Consider the following 26,908-nt stretch of genomic DNA (forward strand, 5'->3'; position numbering starts at 1 on the left):
GTTTTCCACAGTTATAACTGGAATAGCTGTACTTAAAAGGAAGCAAATTAAATGCCTCATCATATCTTTTAAGAGCTAAGATTTTAGAGCAGTTTTTGTAGCCATTTGCTAATCTCTAGTATTTAAAAAAAGTGTCTGTATGCTTATTTTTAACCTTTTTTTGTGAAAATCAAAATTTCTTAGTTCTAATCAATTTAAATAGCAATTCTGAAGCTTTGGGGCTCACCAAAAGCTGTCTATTCTTAAATAGAATTTAATGGAGAAAATTATGGTAGTGCAAAAGTTATACAAATGTATGAAAATACTAGAGGAATTTTAAAATTTGGTGTAAATGAACAGGTTTTTCTAAAAAAATCAAAATAATGTTTCTGCAAGTGGGTGTACGGAATATATTTTTTTTTTAATTGTGGATTTGAGTCACACTTGTGTTGCTCTACCACCCGAAAAAATTTGTAACGCTAGGTCCAGACCACCCTGTATATATGAATTTGAATTTGATGGTGTTTTTGGCCTCTAGGGACCTCAAAACGAAAAAGTAAATCGGTCCCGGGTCCAGGTCTCACCATGAGTACTACGGTAATAGCTTATTCCCTATAGGGGAAATTCGCTAAAATCAACACTTGGCTAGTGAAATTCATTTTGATTTTCAGTATGTACTGAACTATTTCCTCATATCCTAATATTAATCAGATTTTATGTCTTCTAGTACGAAGCTGTAGTGATTTACTTGATACCATTACACTGTGTATAGTATAAAAACACCAGGGAGTATGAACAAAATGTAAATATTAAACAAAAGCTCAGTTTAATTTTATTTATTATTATTTATATTTTACAATAATAACATCTTAGTCCTATTATAATTAACATATTTATTTAGTGTAATGTAAAATATTGATTTATGGCATGTTTGAATCAACGTTGAGGCAGGTGAATTCTACACATTGAGATAACCGAAACACACTTTGTAAGCTCTAGAGTGAGAATCAATTTCTGGGGCTTACGGGAATGTAACAAAACCACAGGCGACGGAAAGAACCTGCCGGAATAACAGTGAGTCTCGTGGAAAAACAATTGTCTCGGTCCCAATAAACACAAAAATATATTAACACGTTCCATTAAAGCCTAAGTTTAAGATAATAAACATGTATAAATAGATAAATAATCACTCGATAAGAAAAGAAGTGGGGGCGTCGTTAGCAGAACCATAGTACCGTAGTTTTCTTTAAATACAAAATTAACTTCTATACATACATTATGTAGAGATGCGACAAGCGATTTGATTCTAGGTCAACTGTTAAATAATCGGATGTCACAAAAGCATCATAAAAAGGTATTTCGACAGATTTAACATCCGATAAAATGTTATTGCTGCTAAGTGACGAAGATAATAGAAAACTCAATTTATTGTACCACAGGTAGTCCACTAAGTTAACTTAAACTAAAAAAAATGATTCTACAAACAAATAAATACTTCACAGATTATCATGCAACAATATTATGCAACGTAAATATTATGAAATCACATGCTTTATTATGTAACTGAAACTTATTAAGTAACAAATATTATGTACGATATAACATTTCAATAACATTGTCACTAATATTTTTCTATTATAAACTTATTTGTGACATCAAAACAACAAACATTTTTGAATTAGCGGCACTCGTCGTGAAATCATAGAGCACTGAAGAACAGAAAACACCAGGAATTAGTTAGATATTAATCAAACGACGGATGATGCTTTTGCTGTTAAACTTATATAGTTCCTTAGTCGCACATATGTGTACATATATAAGAGTCCCCAGGCCAGTAGGCTGTTGAGACTTAGGCCACATCAGAGGCGAAGCTAGTAGCCCCCCTGAAACAGAACAACACTGTCATTGTCAACCAAACAAACAAATCAACTAAAACATGCAGTGGCTGTAGCAATAACTAGTCTTAATATTTCAATAGGCTAATTGTGATTAATGGTGTATCAACACCAAATCTCAAAACCATCAAAATTTAACTTTCAGTTTTGGGATTTGATTAGTCACAAGCATTCTGTTTTTGGTTTTCTCTTCAGTAATGGCTTTGTGGATACTACTAGGTTATTAATTTAGTAACCCTATCTGCTCTCAAAATATTGTGCCACATCCATCAATATCCTTACAAGTAAATAAATAAAACTTTATGCTGACTCAACAGAATAGGTGGAAGACACAACGGTTATATTAATGAGTATTATGCAATTGTTTTTTTTTTTTATGAAAATAAATGTAGACAAAAAACATGATGAAAACAGCAAAGATACAACAAGAGTTGACATTAATGCTTGCATATAGAAGAATTTGTTGTAATAATCAGTTTGAAATACTTTTTTATTAGCAACATCACGTCTCACCACATATTTGACTATTGGCAACGATGTGTGTAGAATGGAGCCAGACGATCTTTGTTTATTTATTTATTTGAAACAAATTGAACACACATTTTTACATATCATTATACACCATGCTGCAAAGCCTGAAATGTTGATTTTCACTAAAACGAACCCTACTCTCCTTATATTTGTACTTCGCTTGACCAACAACTCAGTTGTAAAAATAGTTAACTAACATACTCTCTTACCGCAACTTAAAAAAATGATTTTTTTATGAGGTGTTCCTTAAGGTCGAGCTCGAAGTTAACTTATATAACTTAATATTGACGGTTTCACTTCTTGCTTAGTTACAACTTAACCTAACTTAATCTACCAATGACGACTAACAGCTAGCTGGATTAGCTGTTTACTAATGACGACTAACACGAGCCAAAGGCGAGTCTCTCTAGCCTGTTATCACAATCATCATGAAGTCCCAAAAAATCTGCAGCCAAGCTACTATGCTACTTTTAAAACTCTTAACAATAAAACAAAAACTCAATTTGATTACAAAAATTGAAATTCTTTAGTTGTTCATTGTTCATGAAAACCATAATAATTTAAAAAGCTGAATAACACTTTTTTGTGCATTTATCCCAGATGAAATAACTCTAAATTTACCAACTAAATAACATTTCATATACCTATGTTTAACTTTTTTATGGCCAAGATCAGTAAAAAGGTAAGCATAATTGATGAATCTTTTTCATAATTACAAAGATACATCGATCAAGTTTGCCAATTAATGGTTGGTGGCACCCCTGAATGTACTACAGCAAATTCATGCCAACTTTTTGACTAGGATGTTAGTTGATTCCGCAGTATTACACTCCTACTTACCCAACCTTGTCTGTACAATGATTATTTAACATTTACCTTAGGCTCACTGACAACACTGTTTACGGACACTGTCAGTGTTGACAGTAGGTTTGACTTCAATAGGTTCCACATTCGTGGGTTTGATTATTTCTCCCTCTGGTGGATCTCTGATCTGCTTTTGCGATACAATTCGGTATATTTCTGAAAAAATAATCAACATAATTAAAAAAACTAATTGGTTTTACGTTACTTGTCATCAGTTCCACGTTAAAACTTTCATAAAAATGTTACATGTTTCGGTGAGCTGCCATTTTTAAACACATAGTCCAGGAATAAACATTAAGGGGCGGTTTGGGAGCTCGGTATTAGCGCTAGTCCGCGACTAAATCCGGATATTTCCGGTATTTTAGGCTGCCGCCTCGAAAACGGGTTTGTGAGCTCGGGATCAGAAAGGCGCGCGCCTAACTTGTGCAGGGATAATCTCGCGCCTAAATATTGTTGGTTTGGGAGTCAAGTAGACTTAGGCGCCAGCCTAAGAGATAGTCTCGGTGGGTTTGGGAGACCAATTCCGGGACTAAGAGATATGTTTTCGTCATAAAAATCAGTGAGTTTAGTCCCCAACTTTAGTCCTGCCAGGGGGCAGGTCTAAGTCGACATCATGCCGGTATTAGCTCATTAGCACGTTAATTGTTTACATATTAACTAAAAGAATGTTATATTGGAATTCGTTATTAAATTCCGAACATTTTCATTACTCTCAAAGTATATTTAATAAAATTTTTTTAGTTTTCTGTTGTTCAAAATAAAACGAAAATCTTGCAGAAAGCTAAATTTAACGAAAGATTATTTGGTTTTTGTTTTTACTGTTAACTGCAATACAAATATGGACCCTAAATAGAATTTCTTTCAACTGAGAGTTTGGCTATAAGCACCCGTACCTTAATTATAAATATTTTATAAGTAAGGAAATAATTAGCAACCACATGCATACCCCCCACTCACCCCCTACGAAAGAGTGAAGAGATAGTAAACAAAACATAAAAAACTGCAAATAGCTCACAGTCATAATCGTTATCTTTTAATTGCGTTGTGATAGAGCTCAGTTCAGTGTCATTGACCAAGTGCTAGTTACATCAAAATGGAGTACTAGTGGAATCATTTTAGTGTTGAACCCCAACAAAATTGTAACACGAGCAATTTTTTTTTAATGATAGCTAAGAGTGCCCTTAAGCCCTCAAAAATCGCCAAGAATCGTACCTTGGCAACATGCCCTAAAATTTAAAATGGCCGCCAAGATGGCTGCCAAAATATATATTTTGGCATATATCTCGAGAACGGTTAGTTTTATCAAAAACATTATTTTAGCAAATATGTAGCTCTTTTAATTCCAATCAGTTTTTATATATGCATTTTGTCTGTCAGACGTATGGTATGGCCTTAATTTGAAGAGCCGTACTTCATTAAAATCTGCCCTTTTCACAAAAATTCAAAATTTTCATTTTTTGATGACTTAATGTTAGAAAATACAAATTGTACGTGAAAACATTTTAATTAAAAGTTGTTTGCCGTGTAGTTTCCTACTTATTTTCAGTTTTACTTGGGATTTTATGATCATGAAAATTTTTTTTTCATGATTTAAATAATCTCCCATTTTAAGGGATAAGTAAGAAGCCAGAATATGGATATGTAATAAAAAAATATATGTTATTTAAAATATATGTTATCCCTGTCCATCTAGCCGCGCTGCAACTTAGGCGCGACTTCCTGGGACTAAAGTTAGGCGCGTCCAACACTAGGCGCGTACTAGCTGGGCTCGAGCTCCCAAACCGCCCCTAAATGAGCTCGTATAGATATGTTGTCGGTTTACACAAATACTTGTAGTTTTATAGGCCTATCTCGGTCGCAACATTGCCGGTACACGAGCGGAAACAGACTGCTCTTTGGCAGCTCGCCGAAACATGTAACACTTTGAGAAAAGTTACAATTTGGAACTGATGCCAACTAATATGAAACCAAAATTAGTCTATAATACAGTTCCGGGGCTACAACAATGAATTTAATAATTAATTAAAGAATGTAAAGATATTACAAAGTATGCTAATCCACATGGCAATCACATAGTCCATTTGTTACCACATTATAAACAAATCTTAAGATTAGTATTTAAAATTTGCCAATCAAATTTCTGTTCAGGAATGTTAAGCAATACAAGTGACAAGCTTATACGCAACATTAAAATACTTGGAAAAATCTTGGCAGATAAACAACGACAGCAACAAAAGAGGGTGGCCCAAGGGATACGGATACTTTTGAATAACGCAGTACTCGGCGACTGGTGGAGGGGGTAACTCATGTTGAAGGTCCATTCCTCACCCCATGTAGTCGCCAACATGCCCCTGTGGAAGATTCGTCATCGTGTTTTTGCATGCTATACTTTTGAGTCAATCGTTGAAACCCAACAATGTTTTAGACATTACTTTCGTATTGATCGTCATGGTAAATATCCAAGTTGGATTGCTATTTTAAGGTGGGTAATTCATTTAGAACTAAAGGATAAGTTATAAAACAAAACCACCGGGACTATAATAGAATAGAAATCTTTATTTGCCATTGACATTATACATGTATAGCAACAGTCAAGAAAATGACTAGTCAAAGGTCATAAAACATATAAGCCTACAAAAACATAAGCTTACAAGCTAAAATACAATTTTACAGTAAGTACGCCACAAAACGTCCGGATAGAATGAGAGTTTAAGCGATCCAGCGCAGCCCTTCCCATTTCGCACGGCGTCACACAGTGGATCTTGGACTGAGTAAGAGCACAGTGAATCACTTCTTACACAAAGATTTAGGATTACACTAATAAAATTGGTGCAGAGGTTAAATGATGCTGATTATTCATGTCGCCTTACATTTGATGAGAAAATGTTAATCATGCTTGAAGAGAACGAGGAAGTGACAATTTGTATAAGTGCTGAGTGATGAAGATCATTCCCATTTAAATGGTACTGTTTATAAACAGAACTTTCATTATTGAATTGGGCTTTGGAAAATCCTAACGTCCTAGACTGTTGCACATTTCAAAAGTCACAGTTTGGTGTGCTATAGGAAGATGTTGGATTTATAGGCCATTTTTCTTTGGAGGAATCGGAACTACTGTGACTGTTCATTCTGCACGATACTTGAACATGATATGAGACTTTTTTATTCCAGAACTTAAACTAAAGGCAGAAAATATACATAAAAACAGTTTCAACAAGATGAGGCTCACACAGCCAATGCCTCTATGGCAGCAGTTAGAGTGTTAATTCCTGGGTGTGTAATCTCACGTGGCCAAGTTCACCGGACTTGTCAAATTGTGACTTTTTCCAACACCTGAAGACACATGTTTACAAAGAAAGACCACATATTTTGGAAAAATTGAAGGCCGCAATCAGGAACCTAATTTAACTTATCAATCAACAGTTACTGAACAAAGTGGAAACTTAAACCCGTATCAAAGGCACTTTCTGCTGCAACAGGCGAATCAGATGGCTCAGATTATGGCACTTATTGAATGTATGCAGCCACAATCCTTAGATAAACTTTTAGATTAAGGTAAAAGGCACAATCTCAAGCCCAAATGTTTTCACAGGCTCATACCTTTTCCAAAGAAGAATATACAATATGATGCCGCATTCAACAACAACAACCTTCAACTGCTCTGAATAAGCCTGATAATGTTCTGAAAGCACAACCTTCTCTGGCTCAAATGTTATCAATTTATTTATCAATGTGATCAAATGTTATGTAATGTCTTTAAAGGGCCACATCTTGGTGTCCAGTTGGTGATTCTTGTTTGTTCATCAAGTTTCCTGTTGTTTTTGCTGTTGAAAAATTAATTTATAGTTGTTGTTTTGTAGCCTACATATATAATTTGATGTATCTTGCCTTACTTTTGTTTGCCTACCAGTATTGCACTTGTTGTTTCTTTTTTTGTTTTGTTTTTGCACTTCATATTTTACCTGTTGTTAATTATGCGCTATATTATTTGCTGGTTAACTAATGTCTTTTGCATGTTATGCCTGCTTTTCATATTCATTCTGTTTAAATTGCACATATTTTAGTAGGCATATACCTTATTATGCTATGTTTATGCATGTCATACTTGAAGTCATTTAGCCTATTTTAATGTATTTTTGATTTAATTCTGATTATGTATTTTGCATGTTATGCCTAGTTTTCATATTCATTCTTGTTATTGCACATATTTTAGTACCTACTTATGCTATGTTTATGCATGTCATACTTAAAGTGATTTAATGTATTTTGAATGTAAAAATGGTGTTGCCGTTGGAAGAATAAATAAATGTTACAACAAGAGCTGCTGCAGCACCAAGTGTTACAAGGGAGGCTGCAGGGTGGGAAATCTAAAGAAGAACTACTGATGACTACTGGCTGGATAACTGCTGTTTATTTATCAATAAATAAGTTTATTTATATTGAACTTAAAATCTAGAATAATATCATATTCAAGTAAAGTATTAGTAATGAAACGTTCCTATCACAAAGCGGACTGAAATCACAACCATTAGCAATGACCCAATTAGAGGCCTATAATACCTGGAGAAGCCAACATGAAGAAGAATCAGTCTTGAATGAGATACAGGTATGAACACATGAGAGATTTTTGTCTGATATTTGATGTATTATACTATTAATAAATTCTCATAGTTAGTTATTCGTATTTCACCATTCTTACAAGTTATGACATAACGATTGTCATTTCATTAAATTAATTCCCTACTTCAAAATTAGATTCAAATTCAGATTTAAAATAAGTTTGAATGTGTGGGGTTCAGCCCCACAACTTCAGTTACCGTAACTCAAATGTCTCGCCCAGAAGGCACTCTCGAACCCAGGAACTTGCTCACGCATGCGCAGCGAGCACATCGGGTGAGTAAAGTCAAACTTGTGTGGTCTTGCTACAGTCTCCGAAGGAACAAGATGGCCAACGAGTAGAGCAAGGGATATGGGGGTAAGGCCCCATGTGAGGTATGGTGGTAGATGTTTAATCAGTCTAAATTTTCATATAAATTAATTATTCTTTGCAGGTTCAACAATTAATAATGTTTGAAGTTATTTCCAATGTCACCCTTTGTTATCAATAAGTTAAATTAATAGTTCACGTTGTGTCCAGTCATTTGATTTGTAATTGTAACATATTCATTGGAAGAGAATAGTATTTCTGTAGTAAAAATGCTTCAATTAACATTTAATCATCAAAGCCTCCTCTGATTAAATTTAAGGGTTCAGTCAAGACTTCCAACATCAACGATTATGTAGAACTGCCAGTCAATCAACAAATCACCCCTACATGGCCCACCGCCACAAATGTCAATCAGCAAGCTGTGGAAGCTCATCATCTAATAGAGGAAGATCAAAGGATATAGCTATGGAAACTTTCCGTTAAATATAGAGGAGGAGGAACATTCAGAATAACTATCATTTTAAAAGACCAGGTTCTTTGTTTTCTGGGAGAAAGAAAAGCGAAGAGGGTGAAGAAAACTATTATGCAGGCACTGGTGTTCAGAAGACAAATAAGATATGGAAGCCAAAAGTGCCCAAGTCTCCACTAGTTCCTCCAAGATTTACTGCTGCAGAAGTGCCAAAGGCTGCCCAGTCAGTTTTTGCATCAGTCGGTGCCTGGACGGAGAAAAAAGTTCACTCTTCCAAAAAGAGTAAGAAGATGAGGAAGAGCTGTTTATGGAGAGTAATTGAAAGTTTAAGGAGCCATGGCAAAGACAACAGACGTTGAACAGAATAGATGATCATTCTTGAACTACAAGACACCAGCCGACAATGTACCCTGAGAAAGAGTGGGTAAGCATGGTGATTCATATGAAAACTCTGCTTTAACGAATACGAACGAGAATCATAGCAATCAGATGGCGACCCCTACACAAAACCTGCTTCTAATGACTAGGTGAGGCCGGATGAGCCCCACCCAGCCTACTATGACGAATGGTGTGGCGGAACGAGCCTCAGCCTGCGGCTGGGACGACAGGACGGGGCCCTCAACCCCAGGCTACAGTGGCAGATGGAGTTGACCCTTTACTTGGTGTGTCGAACCCAAATGCCTCGTTGGATGTCAAGTGCTGAACATGCAGACGAGTTTGGGGGTGGAGATTAGTGTTCATGAAATCCACCACGTCTTACATGCGGTGGAAGGGGCAGTGACAGGTCCGTCAGGATTGATCCGGACCACAGCGACCTCTGTGTGTTAAGCCAGATGCTCGAGATCGCTGACGCTGTAAACCTCAGGAAAGGCAATGGCACGGTTTAGTGTGAGAGTATAATCTAGACCCGAAACCTGGAAGGCCAACCCAGATCTCTGTACTAAAGCCTATTCAGAAACTTAGCGCTGTATAGCACGTGGTACTTGAACCTGGCATATTAAGCTGGTGTTTTATGTTACAGTTTGGAAAAGAATGTCACGTGTATTATCATTATTCTTGTAAGTTGTATAACAATTTTATTTAATTAATTCCCTACTTCAAATAATATTGTAAAAATATACCAAACATTGAATGTCAATCAGCAAGCTGTAGGAAGCTCATCATCTAATGTAGGAAGATCAAAGGAGATAGGTATGGATATACCCTTTTAAATGGAGGCGAGGTGGAACATTTATTTATGATTTTACAGGACCAGGTTCTTGGTTTGGATGAAGAAAACTATTATGCAGGCACTGGTGTTCAGAGGACAAAGAAGATGTGGAAGTCAAAAGTGCCCAAGTCTCTACCAGGATTTACTGCTGCAGAGGTGTCAAAGGCTGCCCCACCAGTGCCTGGACGAAGAAAAAAATTTCACTCTTCCAAAAAGAGGAAGAAGAGCTGTTGACGGAGAGTGATCGAGAAAAGTTTAAGGAGCCATGACTAAGACAATAAACACCAAACAAAACAGATGAGTATTCTTGAACTACAAAACACCAGCCAACCAATGTACCCTGAGAAAGAGTGGGTAAACATGGTGATTCATATGAAGACTCTGCTTCTAATGACTAACAACAAGAATCAAAGCAATTAGATGGCAAACTTTATGCAAAACCTGCTTCTAATGACTACCAAAAATCAATGCAGCTGGCTCCTAAAGTAAGCAAGCCCAAAAATCCCTCCACAGTTAAGGAAGAGCTCCAATAGCAACAGAACATCTTGCATCAAATTTCAAATCTCTTTCTCTTGGAACTTTACCAAATAGTTATGGAAAATGTCAGTGATAACAAAGACTACTACCATTGATTCTACCAATCAAGATGATGACATAACTGAAGGATGAGCGAGATACCTGTGAGGATATTGTGAAAGGCAGTCTCTACATTGGTGGAATCCAGGGCAGATGTCTCTATGAAGCTGAGACCGTTACGCTCGGCAAACGACCTTGCCTCGTCTGTAGGTACTGCACGAAGGTGGCGCAGATCCGACTTGTTGCCAACCAACATTATTACGATGTTCTGGTCAGCGTGGTCACGCAGTTCCCTCAACCAGCGTTCAACATTCTCGTACGTCAAGTGCTTTGCAATGTCATACACTAGCAGGGCACCCACCGCCCCTCGGTAGTACCTGAAAAGTCAAGTATATTATGACCATAGAACTCTTTACTCTATGTTCTCTTTATTTGACCAAAAATGATTATCATGTGTGTACACTGGCACATCACGATAAACATAACAAGGAATTCAAATAGGATATCAACATTCAATATCGTAATAAAGTACTCAAATGTTAGTAACATTAAAATTTAAGAATTATCTTAATCATTTGTTACCAACAATATTTTTTCACAATCATGAGCGATTTTTGAAAGCAAATCTTAAAAGCTTAAACTTTTGAAATTCTGAACCTAAATAAGTTAGTTCCTGTTCAAGCATAATTATCTTCTGCAGAATGTTCTTTTTTTTCAAACATAACCCAGTACACAGAAGGAAAGAACACAGGGATACCAACACGTCCACTTGTTTTGCCGTTAAAAAGTGTCTCACCGTACTTTTTTTGGGTTGGATGAAAAAAAACTGTAGGTCTATAGGTTGCATATTCATTAATAACTAATGCGGATAAAAGTGACCACGGCAATATAATTTCTAGCTTTAACAACCTTTTGCAATATTAAAAATCTCTTCCTGTATCTGCTGCTTGTTCTAGTCTTTTTTATATAGTAGTAATGTGAGATGAATTGCCTACTTTAGAAACATAACAAATGAGTTACTAACATATTCAGTTACTTCGATAAGAAGAAATATTAAATACCTACCGTAATGTCTCGTTTTAAACTATCTACATTTTAGTGTAAAAACAACTCATATAATTATTCCAACACAAATAATAGTTTCAAAGAACTTGCGAAACAATGAAATTATTTTTGTACAGTTTCAATTATTTTCTTTAGTTTAAAAACAATAAAAAATCTTAACAATCCAAATAGTTTCAAATTATATTCATACAGTTTGGATAAGTGAATAGGTGTAGAACGGAAGTAAATCAAACTTTTATTTGACTAGAACGGCCACCACAATTGACAAATGATCAGTTTCAGAGTATTTATTGACTCCTATTGACCCGATGTTAAGGTTGCTGTAGGTCACTAGAAACTTGAATCTACTAGGGTTATACAGACAAAATCAACGTTTCAGTTATACTGTAGTTGTTTCTTAAACTATTGTGGATTAAAATTGATTTTTAAAACTTAAGAGGTCAATTTTAAGGTTGGGTAACCAAAATTATATCTGGCTTAATGAAATTTGTATCACAAACTAAAATACCCCTGCCGCAGCAAACCTGCCGACATTGATTTTAAATTTAATCTATTAAGTACCATTAGGTCTAACGAGTACCTAGGTTTGCTGCTACGAGGACACTAATAAAGTTATTTTTTAGTAAAATATTAATAGCTTAGTACAAAATAAATATATTTGCCAAGTTTGATCAAAATATATCAATAAACAAGCAAACTACAACATTTTACAATATTCTCCATAAGAATAATATGGGAATTTTAAATTTACAATATTTTGAATTTTCTCCATTAAGTTACCAATAACCGCACAAGAACACTTTGATATACTAAATTATTTGTTTTTTAAGCTCTTTTAAAAGGTCTAGAGAGAAATTGGGAAATTTTGTGTTTTGAGAGTAAAAAATGAGAAAAAGCAATATTTACCCCATAAAACCCCGTTCCCATTGTCCGATCATACTGGTTCGCGAACTCATTCAAGTTTGTCCCGCCTTACAGCTTTAAACCAAATTTCATCAAAATCGGACAAAAATTACTCAAGTTATTGCGTTCACGGGCATATATATATACATACATAGCCTATATACAAATTTGAACGAATGGTGTTTTTGGCCTCTCCACATCAAAATGAAAAAGTAAATCGGTCCCGGGCCTAGGTCTTACTGTGCCACCTACGGTTTTAACTACTTCCCTATAGGGAAATTCGCTAAAACACACCACAAACAATAATTATGATAGGTACATAAATTGGGTACACTTATGACTTCATAAAATGACTATAATCAAATAAAATTCTGCATATAAATTTAAAAAAATTTGATCTATTTAAACCTCCTTCATAATAAAATTTTTAAAAAATAGGCCTAGAGAACCCTTTGATATTATATAGTTGTTGCGCTACATTTTTGAAGCTAATATCCATATTTACATAAGTATATTAACAGATTTCTAATAATAATACAAAAGCAGAAGTCAAGGCTTTAAATGCAAACTCTAAACAATTCATTGAATTGTTCTATTCAAGTCACACAAAATAATATTAACCTATGACTCACAATTGGTTTCCCGGCATACCTATTTATCTCTTTATCAATAGTGATATGGTGATAAGAAACTATGATTAATCACATAGTTGGCAAGTAAACCGTGCATGTTATACTTGTTATGATATGCTCGAAACGCACATATTAGAACTACGAAAATTTTAAGTCAATGGTTAAGCTAAATACAGTAATTTAATTGTAACAAAATCAATTTCGACACAAAGGGAGTTCAGTGGTGACCTTAGCACTATTCAACAAAATGCAGAATGGTCTTAAGATTTTTAAGAATAAACTAACAAACTCAAAAAATCTGTAATACCAGCAGTACTCAAAAAATTACAAACCACTGCCCATTAATAGTTTATTTATTAGGAAATTGTTACTGAAAGTGACTGAAATTTGAGTAAGAAATCAATACCAAAATTTGTTAATAAACAATTAATTTTATATATTAACAATTAAAATTAAAACTAAGTGAAATATGGTTGACTTACGCAGAAGTGATTGCTCTGTATCGTTCTTGACCTGCAGTATCCCAAATCTGCGCTTTTATTGTCTTTCCATCGACCTGAACAATAGAGTTGCAGTTTTAACTATTTATTAATATCTTAGATCCACTGACAATATTGCAGTTGTGAGGGGTTTTTACGATGAATTTTGAAATTATTGACTGATAATTAAAAAAAAATATTATAAAAATTTGCTAACAAAAACAAGTTCAGAGCCAGGTACAGAATGTGGGAGGGGAGGTTGAGGGAAAATCTCCTATTTGAATGATTGAAGAAGATTGATGTGATTCGAGCATTATCATGCAAAAACAAAATCTTTGGATGTGAACCTTTGTTTGGCCATTTTTAATCTGAATGCACCATTTCTCAACAGAGCTTTAATTTATAACGTTGTTTCCGTACACCTCACATGGTAAACAGCATTAACGTCTTCGTGTGGTGATCATCCCACAATTGTGGAAAAATCATTTAACATCTCCGGGGTCGTGTTGATTTTATCGTTGTCTTCCCCGATCGCAAAAAAATTCTGATTATCTCTTGCAGCAGTGTAGACATCATCATTGACTCCCATGTAAACTTCATCATCGTCATGCGCGATGGCGGTAAAATTCTTTACGATTTTTCAGCCGTGTAGACATCATTGACCCGCGACCATGGCAAAATCATGAACATCTACCGCGGTCGTGTAGAGATTATCATCGACTTCCGCGGTCACAAAACTGTCACCGTAGTCTTGCACGATCTTGCAAAATCTTGAACATTTTATTAGATTAAAATACATGGTCCAAAAATTCCCGACAGTGACAACAAAATAAAGACTAACATAAATTCTTACACAAATTTGTAGGTCAGTTTGTAAAGAAGGAAGATTGGACAAAAATGTACAATTGGGAAAAAAGAGAATTATATAACTAGATCCAGATGTAAATATTAAATGTAGAAGGATTAAATGGGCTGGGTGGGCTTGTTTTGAGAATTGGGGAAGAAAATAATTTGAAGCAATATTAATTAGAAACTCTGAAGCAAAAAGACCAAGACAAAGGCCACAACAAAAATAGTGGAAACAAGTAAAGAGAGATATAGAGCTGATAGAATCAACGGAGGAAGATGCAGAAGATCAAGGGAGATGGACAGGCTTTGTTGGTGTGGCCAAATATGGCTCTAGGAGTTAGTACTGGTAGGTAAAATGCTTGTCTTTATTATTAGATACCTATATTGCTGTTTTACCTACCTGTATACTTCTAGTGGCGAACTCCACTCCAATAGTGGACTTGGATTCCAAATTGAATTCATTCCGTGTAAACCTGGACAGCAAATTACTCTTGCCTACGCCTGAGTCTCCGATTAACACCACTGAAATCAGAAATCAGCATCAGCCAATCAACTTGTGTTGAGGTGATAAATATTTAGCTAAGAGTTTAAAGAAACATCAAAGATAAAATGGTCAGTGAAATATAAAAAATTGGCAGTGAATATTTTTTAAATCATAATCAAGAAAATGTTGCTTGTTAAGCTATTTATATACTGAGCTGTTATTATACTGACAACTAATTTAGCTGACATTTCATATGTATTTGTAATTGTATTCTTCAGTGTATTTATTGTATTTAAACTATTTATTGTATTTTGTACCTATGTGATTAGATTAGAGTTGATGAATTGACAAAAAAACAACTACTACTATAAATAATTGATGCAACTTTTTTTGTTGAGCCTTGTTTTTTATTAGCCTGGAGAATTGATTAAAAATGCTGAAATTGAGAATGGTAAATAACTAATTTAACGATGATTTTAGAGTGGAGATATGTTTATTCCGGTTCAATAGTGAATTGTCGGTTCAATACAACCATAAGTTGTTATACTAAAAAATAATTAGTAAAAACCCCATACAAACAACAATCGTAAAAGAGAATCTTAGGAAAGGAGGTAAAACAAACATATGCTATAATGAAACTACAAAAAAGCACCAAACTCCAACTTCTCTTAAAAAAAATTGTTATACATAACAAAACATGTTTATTGTTTATGTCAAGTGTGATCTGCGCTAATGTTGTTTAACAGCAGTAATCAAAACCTCTTGAGGCCAATAATTGTTGACAAATACCATTGTCATTGAATTTCAGACACAACATATAAGCACAATGATCAGCAATTTTAAATCTAAATATCACTGTGGATACCATGCTTACTTTGGAGCTAATATTGGTCAAATTAGAAATATTGAAAAACAAATTCAATAGTGACAGATGGTTTAAAAAAGATCATATATTAAAAGATAATGTGGGAGGGTAGTTCTATATTTTACCCTATGATATCCTCTATAATCATTAACATGTTTTAGTATCATCAAAATGTTATAGTATCATGTTTCTTCGTCAAAAAATTTCCATCCTTGTTATTAGAGAGATCTAGTAGGTTTTTAAAGTGAATAAAAAAAGTAATTTAACTATATTAAATACACAAACTATTAAAAACAAATTATTTTTTCCACTTATATTTAATGGTAAAAGTTACAACACTTCCAAATAAGCCTAAAACTTAATGAAGAATATTTTTCATCAGTTAATTAAAATTGATTTATAAAAGCTATTTAAATAACATTTTTCCAGATAAAAAACTATTCACGACGTCAAAGTATGAACTAAAGCAATAGAATGAGTGTAGCTGTGCTGCTGTGCTCCACAATGAGGTCAATAGGTTGGGAATGGTGTTATGCTTTGTATGCAGATTCAATGCTCCATGGTTTTAGGTGTAGAGTACTGGGGAATTTGCCTCTATGTGCCTCAGTATACACTTTTTATCTAATCCCGGAAGCAGTTGAGTTTTTATTAGTAGGCCTAACAATTGTATTACCTTGAATAAATTATATGTAAACTACTTTCAAATCAACCATTTTTCTGTTCTTTCTTTCTTTCTTTTCTTTTGTTATGAGTGAGTAGTACATTATAGTTATACATTGAATGTCTTGTGTCAACTTATTAGAACTTTTGTTTGCATTATGAATAGAAATTTATTAACTAACTCTTACAGGATAATCTCACCAGCCGATTCAAATATTTTAAATTACAAGACTGGAAACTAGCTTTTTGTATAGCAGAGCTAAATCACAATTATGGATCTCAGAACTGGACGTTTTAATCAATTTACAGGCCAATAGAAACGGGTGATTCTATGTAGACAATATCTACCTGAATTCTGGAATTTTTCTAGGTAAAATTACAGAAATTACGCCATTATGAATGGTAGTGTAAACACTTTAAAATAATACTAATCAATAGGCCTACATCATAAAGAAAAATGTTTGTCAGTTGGTAACATTTTTTACACGATTCCACAGTACATAATTGTACATATCACTAGTACTGTATTAAAGATAAGAAGGATAGAAGACAAAAGAGATAGAATTTTGACTGAAATGAAAATATTGTTTTTGCATATTTCCATTTACTTAAACACATTACTGTTAATACATTGTAAACAATAACAAAATAGTCTACATCAATCAAGCTCATGTTCTATATAAACAAATTGACAAGACTTGGGTGTAGTCACTGAACATATTTTCTACACGCCTTTTATTCTTTGTCTTTTAAATGTCTCTTGTGAATATGACACTATACAAGAAGAATATAAACACAGTTTCATTAGGAATCAAAACAACAAAGTAAATAAACCAACAATAACCATTATTTTACAAACATATTTGTTTGCTACCGGTATATTATTACAATTCATTTTAATAGATCAATTATCAATTAATTGAAATGGGGACGCCACCTAGGTGCGTATTTTAACCAAAATATGAGTGTAGAATGGAGTGTGATGATCTGTGGAGCTAGGTTACTGACTAAGATCAGCTGTTAATACCACAGAAAAAATGTGGTTCGGATTCCACTATTAACTGTAGGTCCCTTAGTGGCCATTAGCTGTAAGGGCTATTAATTAACAGCTGTGTCTAAGGAATATGTCGGCCTTAGTCACTAACAAGACTACAAGATTGCGCCACTCATTCTTCACTCATATTTGGGTTAAAATACGCACATAGCTGCGTCCTCATCTTAAATAATTGATTGATTGCGATTGATTGTTTCATCAGTCAGAATCATATATTTTATGTCCAATGATTGGGAAGAGCCGGGCACTGTTTCGAACTATCAAAAAGCTACTGTCTTTTCTCAGGATCGAACCGGCGACCATTTGATTGTTAGGCGAGCATTTAAACCACTCAGCTAACCAGCCAGTCATACAGGTAGATAACATCCAATAGTACAGATTGCAGATTAAGATAACTAAAAAACAACTAATTACCAATATATCTTGCAATGACAAATATTTTGTCATAGTGTTAGTTATTTGAGTGTTATTAGCAAATTAAATTTCATGATCCCCTGGAATATTTACTTCCTTGATGTTACACATTTTGGGGGACGAAATAGTAGATTTCAGAGTGGTTAGAATCATCAAAAAGCTCACAATATGGTTTTTGAATGTTATGTTGAACTTTTTGACCTCAAGAACTTATGACAATCTCTTAATTTATTACTAATTTTAACAAAAAGAGTAGGAAGTCAGTGATAAAATCATTAAGATATGCTTGGAATACAATTCAACAATCGGAGTCAAAATATTTCAATTGGCCTACTTCTATAAATGATATTGTACTAATGTTTTTTGTTTAGATAACTACTTTGCAGGGTATGGTATGCCTAACCTCAATCTGTCAAGGTTATATTGTTGAAGTTCTAAAATAAACATATGACATTCCTAACTCATGACCATACTAAAAAATAATCATACAGCAAAGATACTATAACTACTAACTTCCAACAGGCACTGTATTTTTTTTTATATGAAGGTAAATTAGTTAAAGAAGCTTTGGCAACAGCAAAAACATTTTCCCTTGAGGATGATTAAACAGTGAAAAAATAAAGCATTGAAAATTATTTTATGGATCATCAAATGTTGTTTAACTGTTTAAAATGTCAAAACTATATAGAGATAGAAGGCTTACAATTATGTCTGTTTATCTGAGGCAAAAAATGAGGAAGAGTGGTGGAAATTTCAGTCTATGAGCTCATATCTTCTTACGTCACTCATGTCAATCATTGTCATATGAGATAGGACTCGTAGACTATTATGGTAAAAGACAAACTCAATACTACAATTCAGAAAGTTGAGTTTTTATTGTCTTGTTTGTAGGAACAACTACTTCCAGAGCTGGAAGTTTCCAATTAGGAATACATGTTTTAAAACTCAATTACATTTAACCTAATACATAAAAGAATTCTGTGGTACATTATAACCGGTTCTTCATATGATTGATTGTGTCATTAAAGAATAAAAATTTTTGACAACACATATTTACGAATAACGACTAAACATAGGCCTATATTTTTTTTAAACACTGGCTCTGTGGACAGGCCTGCTTCAGCCTTGGCCTAAGAAATGGTTTTAAAAGTACTAGTTCAGCGGGTAGTAGATTTTTGTCTTTTAAACAATTTCCTTTTAAAATCCATGACTAAAGGATTAAATCGTAATATTTTAATTTGAATTAGTGTTACACTTGTAAGCGAATAGATTCAATAAACTCTTAAAGAATGGACCCAGACATACACTCGACCCTAAAAAAATGTATCTAAACTAAAGCTGTGTCTACTTGTGATCATAAACATTTTTTTATTCGCCAGCAAAGAATTGTGTTCCATTGGTGTTGACTGTTAAAGCCGCAACAAATATTCTTAGAGTGATAGTGGGACTAGCGCAACCACAGAAAAATAAGGTACAATGGAAACTTGTTCATGGGACGACTATGTGCTTTAAGCTCTAGTATGTTGTGCCAGGAAATTCTTCTGACGAGCAAGGAAGAGCCCGACCAGAGAGCACTGTGTGGAAATTCCTATTGCCCAGGGTCTTCCTTCACCGTGAGCGTTGCAGTGCATGAGGGTAAGGGGGGTGGTGTGGGACTATGCCCTAGACACCAGCAACTAGTGGTTTTTTTTTTGTTTTTGTCCTAAGGACGCTAGGCACGAGCCTGGGATTGTTTTTCACATTACTTTAGGCTAGACCTAGGGGTTGCGGCATTATCACTTAGATAAAATCCATTGGTAACTTGGCGGGGATTGAACCCGGGACCTCAGGGACCGAAGTCCCGCGCTCTAACCACTACGCCAGCTCGCTCCCCGGACACCAGCAAATAGTGGTGGACACCACTTAAGTGCACTATAGAATTTTTCCTCTGTACCTTACTTCTCTGTGGCTAACTAAGTATTTTTTCCCTAAATGTTTGCTCTGTGAGCCGTCCTGACAAGAGTTTATTCTTTTGACAGTAGCCCTTTATTGGCGCCAGTAATAAATATCATTTCTAACCCTTTTAATTATACTTATGTGCTGCTAACGTTTTTTATAAATGCCTTGAACACAAAGACAACAGCAGAATATTAATACACCCTGTCCTTAAACTACCATCAGTAAGCAACACTTTGATGGGTTAAGCAGAAAACAGTTAGTAAAACATTTTTGTTTCTGGCCCCTGGACTATTTTGTGAGACTGAGACAATACCGGTAATAGGTTTTACATGCATCAGTCAAATATCCGACAAAAAGGATTTTTCAGTAGCTTAGATGTTTCGTTGCATAGACAACATTTTCAAAAAATGGTTAGGGCCTATTAAACTAAAGGTTTGGCCTATACCTTTTATATGCGTGGTGTTCAATGGGTTTGAAACAAAAAGACATACAATTAAAATTTTTTAAAACTAGCCCTCAAAATTTTTGTTTATGCATTTAACTGTCACAAATATTCATATAAAATCAAAAGAATTTGAATGAATGAGACAAAAATTATAAAAAAACCAATAATCTATTGTTGCACTGTTGAACAACAGCCAGGAGTTTGGCTCAGATAAACACTGGAAAGTGAATGTTAAATGGAAACAGTTTTTACTAGCAAATCATCATAGGCCTACTCTGTCATCTGATGATTAAAATTTTAATGATCGTGATAGATCGACAAGTCAGCAAAACATAGATGAGTCACATGTGGTGTGATGATTTCACAGGATTTGTAATGGTTAACTAAATGGCCTAATTAATATTTTCCATAGGATGACTACCATTTCTTATAGGTATAGCTTGATCCATATGGTTTCATAAAGGCATATTTAAGTCTTAAAAGAGATAAAAATCTACAATCTTAACATATGAACTCTGTTTATAAAATCAGAGAAAACAAAACATATTAGGAAAGGGTAATGTTATATACAAGGCCTTTGACCGTGTTAATCATGGAATACTTCTTGAAAAATTAAGTAGACATGGAATAAAAAATATAGCATTACAATGGTTTGCTTCTTATCTGAATAACTGTAAACAAAGGATAATAATAAACAAATTTCAAAATAATTACATGTCAGATTGGGAGGATGTTCCATTTGGAGTGCCTCAAGGATCAATTCTTGGACCATGTCTATTCATTTTATTTGTAAACGACCTAGGAAGTGTATCAAAAATGCCAATATTTCAGTATGCAGATGATACAGCAATCATTTGCAAAGAGCAAAAAGGTGTCGACATTATTCACACAATCACCAGAGAGCTCCATTCTCTTGAGGACTGGTTTGCTGTCAACGGCCTCTCCATGAATGTATCCAAAACACAGCTGATACAATTCTCTGCCTCCAATATAAAAGACGAGATCACCCTAAATTCAAATTCAAATTTGATAGTTTCTCAAGATTCAGTTGATTATTTAGGAATAAAAATAGACTCACATTTAAATTGGCAAACTCACATTAAAAATTTATCAAAAAGACTTAATTCAGCTGTATTTGTATTACAAGTAATTAGAGATACAACAAATTTTGACACCCAAATTGCAGTATATCATGCTTATTTTGCTTCAATTATGAATTACGGACTTATTTTATGGGGTGAAAGCAAAAAAGTGTTTATTCTACAAAAAAGGGGCGATTAGACATATAGCCAAGGTTCCTCCAGATACACATTGCCAAGAATATTTCAGTCGGTTCAAAATTCTCACTTTATACAGCTCTTATATTTATTATATTTCTATGATGGTCAAGAGTAACTTGGATACACTTATGGAGAGTCAGCCCTCTCACAAACATGATACAAGATACAAAAAAATAATAAAACCAATGCAACATAGACTAAAATTATTTCATTTATCCCCACAATATATGGGACCCAAAATTTATAATAAGCTGCCTTCAACAATAAAAGAAATTGATTGCATATTGAAATTAAAAAAAACACTTAAGATATGGCTTCTGGAGAAGGCATTTTTTCACTGGAAGATTTCCTAACAAATGTATAATTATTTTTAATATTATGATTGTTGTTTTGTTGCAATCGATTTTAGTTTGATGACAAATCACCTGTCAATCATTGATGTAATGTGATGATAATAAATAAATAAAAAAAAAAATAAATATCATACATTAAAAATCTTTCACAGTACGGTACATAACAGTAGTAATTTTTTCTTGTGAGATGAGTTTTAATTGGTCTATGATGCTTTGGTTGAATTGATTAAAATTCTGATTTCGCATATTGCAAATTTACACACTTAACTTTGCAAATGGGCTAATCAATTTCCGATAAAAGAAAAAGGACATGGTATTTTTTGTTTCCAGCAGCATGAATGGTAATTAAAGAGAAAAATTATTCAGCTAGGGTAAAAGTCAAGCAAAATGTTATTTTTTCCCAGTTATCAAACCAACGAGTAAAGAACTACTGGATTGCGCTCTCAGTAGCACTGCGGGCACTGTTTTTGGTCTAGCTCCCCCCACCATCTACTGGCAGTAGCGACGCCAGCCCATACACTCACCATTATAAAACCCACCTTTCTCAGTTGCTGCTCTGTTGAAATATAGATATGAAATATTGCTAATGCATGTCAAACTCTTTTTACTATTCTAAACTTTATGTCTGTTTCTTTTCTTACAGAAAATAACACATTTGAACTCTTTAAACCCCGACTACAATTGTCCAGTTTTTACCGTAGATGTTTGACGTAAATGCGATAGGCCTATTTTTTCGTTTGCTTTTTTCTGACCAATTTTTTTAAATAGGCCTACATTGTCATTACACATTGAAAGAAAAAAGTATCGAGTTTACATCAAACATAGGTCTGCAGCAAACACTTAGCAAAATTATTCTATTCAGAAATGTTTATGTAGACCTACTAAATTTTTGTTTAATAAAATAGGTTTTAAATTACAATTGTACTTTCTATTTCTCCTTTATAATTAAGTTACAGTAAACCTTCAATAGTTCGACGCTCGATAGTTCGACACTCCTTGTGTAGTTCGATACGGACTGAGGCTACCCGTATAAACATTAGCGATCGATATTTTGTTTTGATACGTACACCGGTCAATGACCGGGACCCGTTCTTTCCAGTTATCAGAGTGAAAAACAATTGAAGATCACAAAATATTTTGCCAAGTGATATTCAATGGCTTACTATTGTGATGTAAGTTGACTTGAATATCTATTAATTTGTCATTTATTGTTGACTTGAGACTTACAAACAGTGAAATTGTTAAGCTTTTTAGTACCTATTTAATAAATTTAGGTAATTTCTATATAAAACTAGTATTTTTACTTTCCTGTATATTAAACTCCATTTATTCCCTATAGTTCGACATTTTGATAGTTCGACACGCTCACATAAGTAAACTTGGAGTCAATATAACAGCCACTTTTATGTAGGTACATCCTAACAAGTATCCGGAGTGGTGCAAAATCGTCATGGTTATACAGTAGGTACCTCTTTTCAGGTTAGGAGACTGCTCTAAAAGTTCCAACTTTAGACAGATAGGCCTATTAGTTGTTGAGTGTTCACCGGTTTTGAAAAACACTGTTAAGACCAATCAACTAGGTAATTACATCTCGCTCTCAGCTTTGCCACTGGGGTTGCCTCATTATAGAATAGACTAAACGTCTGGTTTCCGAAATAATGTAGGCCTAAATACCGACTTAACACGGCTCTCACTAGCAGACCGAGAAACACCGGCCTCTTAAGCCTACAAATGCAAATGAATCAGGTATTAACACGTTCGCTATTGCAATAGTACGAAATTTTCTATTCGCATGGACTAGCGACGCACATATGCGACGGCCGGTTTCCACTCATAGACTGTCGTCGCATGTCGCATATTTGCGTCGGAATTCTACTTACTTTCACCTCAAAACACAACCAAAAATGGACTGTCGCATATATGCGACGTTTTGTCTATTTCAAGAAAACTATGATCATTTTCACTATTGTCTTCGCTGTAGACCGGGCGTCGCAAATATGCAACATTACAAAAGGTTATACAAAATACAAAAAAACAAGAAAAATTATTTACAAACACGATTGTAGCGTATTACAATGTAAATGATCGCTGTTTTACAGGTTTTCGCCCGTAGTCTGTGTGTAGGCCTACTGTTAACCAAGTGACAGCCGGTCTATGCGCAAGATTCAAATGTATACCTCGGTCTGTGGCAATGACCGCGGCATCGCATATATGCGACGCTCAGTATCGAACGTGTTAAATTATCCATGTCACTTTCCCTAGACATGATAAGACAATAATTTAGCGAACAAAGATAGCTGGAGTTCATTAGCAATATTTGCATTCAACATGGAGTTCATTGGCAATATTTGCATTCAACATTACAGTACCGGTAGTTTAAATTTAGAAAAAAGAAAGCCGATTTATTTTTTGGCATGAACTGCTGGAGTGTAGGCCTACTAAATCAAGGCAGTAGGCCTACCTTTAGATATGATATTTTTAATTGAAGGCAATGTGAGCATGTCGGTAAGAGTAACCTAAGTACGGTATGTAAATTAAATCTTTCATTGAAGATACCTATGCCTGTAAGTCTGTATGTAGCCTATTTTGGGGGGGGAGGGGGGTCATCCGTCAATCACTAACTTATCACACGTAGGTCTAAATTCGTACTTACTCTTACAAGCACAATATTCCAACTTAAGAGTTGGTTTAAAAATTGGCTATTCTGAAATAATGACCTGAGAAGTATGCACTTAAGTAGGCCTACCTAATGGTAACTAGAATCCTACCATAAGTTAGGCCTAGTTTTGATGCCTTTTTAGACCAGTCAAAACTAAATCAACAACAACAAAACAAGATTGTCAGCTGATTCTCCTAGGTTAGCCTATTTCATATTGGTTGGGCTAATCAAAGATTCTTTATTGTAGCTTAGGGTTTAGTCTTACCCTACTTATTTTACACCACAATAAGTACCGGTAGTGGTGTATTTTAATGGAATTGTGAATCCTCACAGTGGTGAGCTAATATGGTCCTGCTTAAGGAAAACCTGGGCGATTTTGAGACTCGAGGTGAAAGGCACGAATGTGGAACAAGGAGGGCCCATGACCAGATATGCCCCGCTGCCACTTAAGCCACACCGTAAGAGATACCCTCGATCGGCAATTAAGATCTACAACTCCCTGCCTAACAGCGTAAAGAACCTTGATTGTACAGCGTTCAAGACTAACTTAAGGTTCAAGGAACTTGCTCAAAATAGGCCCCTGTACAATCTTGACAAGATGTCCTCTTGATTCTTTAATGCCAGGCTGAATTAACTGTGGACACGCATACCACAGCCTAGCTTTAAGTTAAAAACATTTAAATTTTGCATTACCACTTAGTAACTTAAGTTTTGTTAATTGTATATATTAGCTATAATGACACAATCTACCTATCCGAAAAACTTCGGTCAAAGATCTAGACTACAAGTATTACAAAGGCAGGTCCATGTTAAATAATTAGGCCTAAGTTTATTCATAGGCTACGTAAACAGTATGGGAACATTAGTTCTGAAACTAATTATTTGATTAGGGTGTAAGCTTCAATATAGGCCTATTGTAACAGTTATGAGTCATTCTGTTCTATCTCAGATGACATTTTAAATGTCTTGATTAGAACCAGCTAGGCCTAATTGAACAATTGCTCACATTCCGGATTATCAAGTAATTAGCATATTCAATGAAGCATGTAGCTATGGGTATGAAAAACAGCTAAAATAAATTAAATATATCAAGAAGATCTGTGACAATAAGCTTCTCTAAATTGGCTTAATCATGTCAAAACACTGAGGTTTTCCAACCATTTATTTACAGTTGCATCATTGGACTGAGCCAAATAACAACTTTATGGGGTTGACATTCGGGTAATCCTTAGTTTTAGTATGCTACTAGGACAATGAATTGAAGGATTAAACTACATACCTTTGAACAAATAATCATATTCGTCATCACGGGTACTCATTGTAGCTGAAAGGAGACAAGGGTTTCAAGATCTGCAAACCCAACTTATAGTCGGAACTAGGAGAGTTAATGGTTTTTGAGATGATACACCTTGAAGTACATATAACACAATTCCCGTTATATAATTCACTGTTACACTATAAATCTAATTATAAATATAAATTATGCCAACGTTGATGATAAATCATGAAACTAAATAAGATGGCCGACACTTCTTCCTCCACCCCTTGTGGTCAGGTCAGGTCAGATGGACGGATTGATGCGCATGACCTTCAATGTCAATCGTCCTAAACAGCTGTTAGCTTTTTCTCACGTCATGAAGACTCTGGAATATTTTTAAACCAATAGCTTGTAAGAAAACAGTATATTGTACTATAAGCAAATGGGATATATTTCAATTATACTGCCCGATCTTATGTATAGATTTGTATAATATACCTGTAAAGTACATGTACCTCAAGTTAACTCAACTATGGCCTGCAAGAGCCCATATTTTAGTAGTGTCAAGATCTACAACTTGCTACCAAAGAACATAATTCAAGAACAAAATATCAATAAATTTAAGAAGATGTTAAAGGAATATTTATGTGAATCGGCCAATTTTAAAGTAGAAGATCTGTTCAATTAGGCCTATTATTGTGTTTTCTACCCATTTTGACGACCACGTCGCAGGAGCGATGCTAGTGGGACATCATCAAGTATCAAGTAAGTAATCAGCAGCTTTTATTAATTATTAAAGATATTATTTTTATTACTTATTCCGCAAGGATGATAGTTATGAATGAGTAAAAGAAACAGATGATATTAGAAAATACTTTTGAGTGCCTCTTTTTGTGTGGACACACAAAAATACTGTTTGTGGTTTTCTCAACCTCTTTTGTCATATCTTAAGTTCATTTTAGAACTTAACGGTAGTGTGTCATGTTAGGTAACGCTTTTTTTTAATAGAGGGCCAGGCTTCAAGTAACCATGGGATTGCATCGCAGCTAGAACAGCTTATTGTGCACCCTCATTCACAGGTCCTCATTCTTTGTCAAATCCCAGGTCCTTTGTGAACCG

General features: G+C 34.6%; 1 protein-coding gene across 1 annotated transcript; it reads right to left on the bottom strand.

Annotated features, from left to right (window-relative positions):
• Positions 1-786: 786 nt before the first annotated feature.
• Positions 787-26,090, bottom strand: LOC128998082 (ras-related protein Rab-11A-like). The gene is made up of 6 exons (XM_054424072.1): positions 25,811-26,090; positions 14,780-14,901; positions 13,534-13,607; positions 10,554-10,828; positions 3,282-3,425; positions 787-1,862 (listed from the first exon to the last, which is right to left on the bottom strand). Exons 1-5 carry the CDS (start codon positions 25,848-25,850, stop codon positions 3,289-3,291), a joined length of 648 nt encoding a protein of 215 aa, XP_054280047.1. The 5' UTR covers positions 25,851-26,090; the 3' UTR covers positions 787-1,862; positions 3,282-3,288.
• Positions 26,091-26,908: the final 818 nt, after the last annotated feature.

The sequence above is a fragment of the Macrosteles quadrilineatus genome, unplaced genomic scaffold, assembly GCF_028750875.1.
Source record: "Macrosteles quadrilineatus isolate MER2022 unplaced genomic scaffold, UCM_ALF_1.0 Scaffold_7__1_contigs__length_78375512, whole genome shotgun sequence".
Classification (NCBI taxonomy): Eukaryota; Metazoa; Arthropoda; class Insecta; order Hemiptera; family Cicadellidae; genus Macrosteles; species Macrosteles quadrilineatus.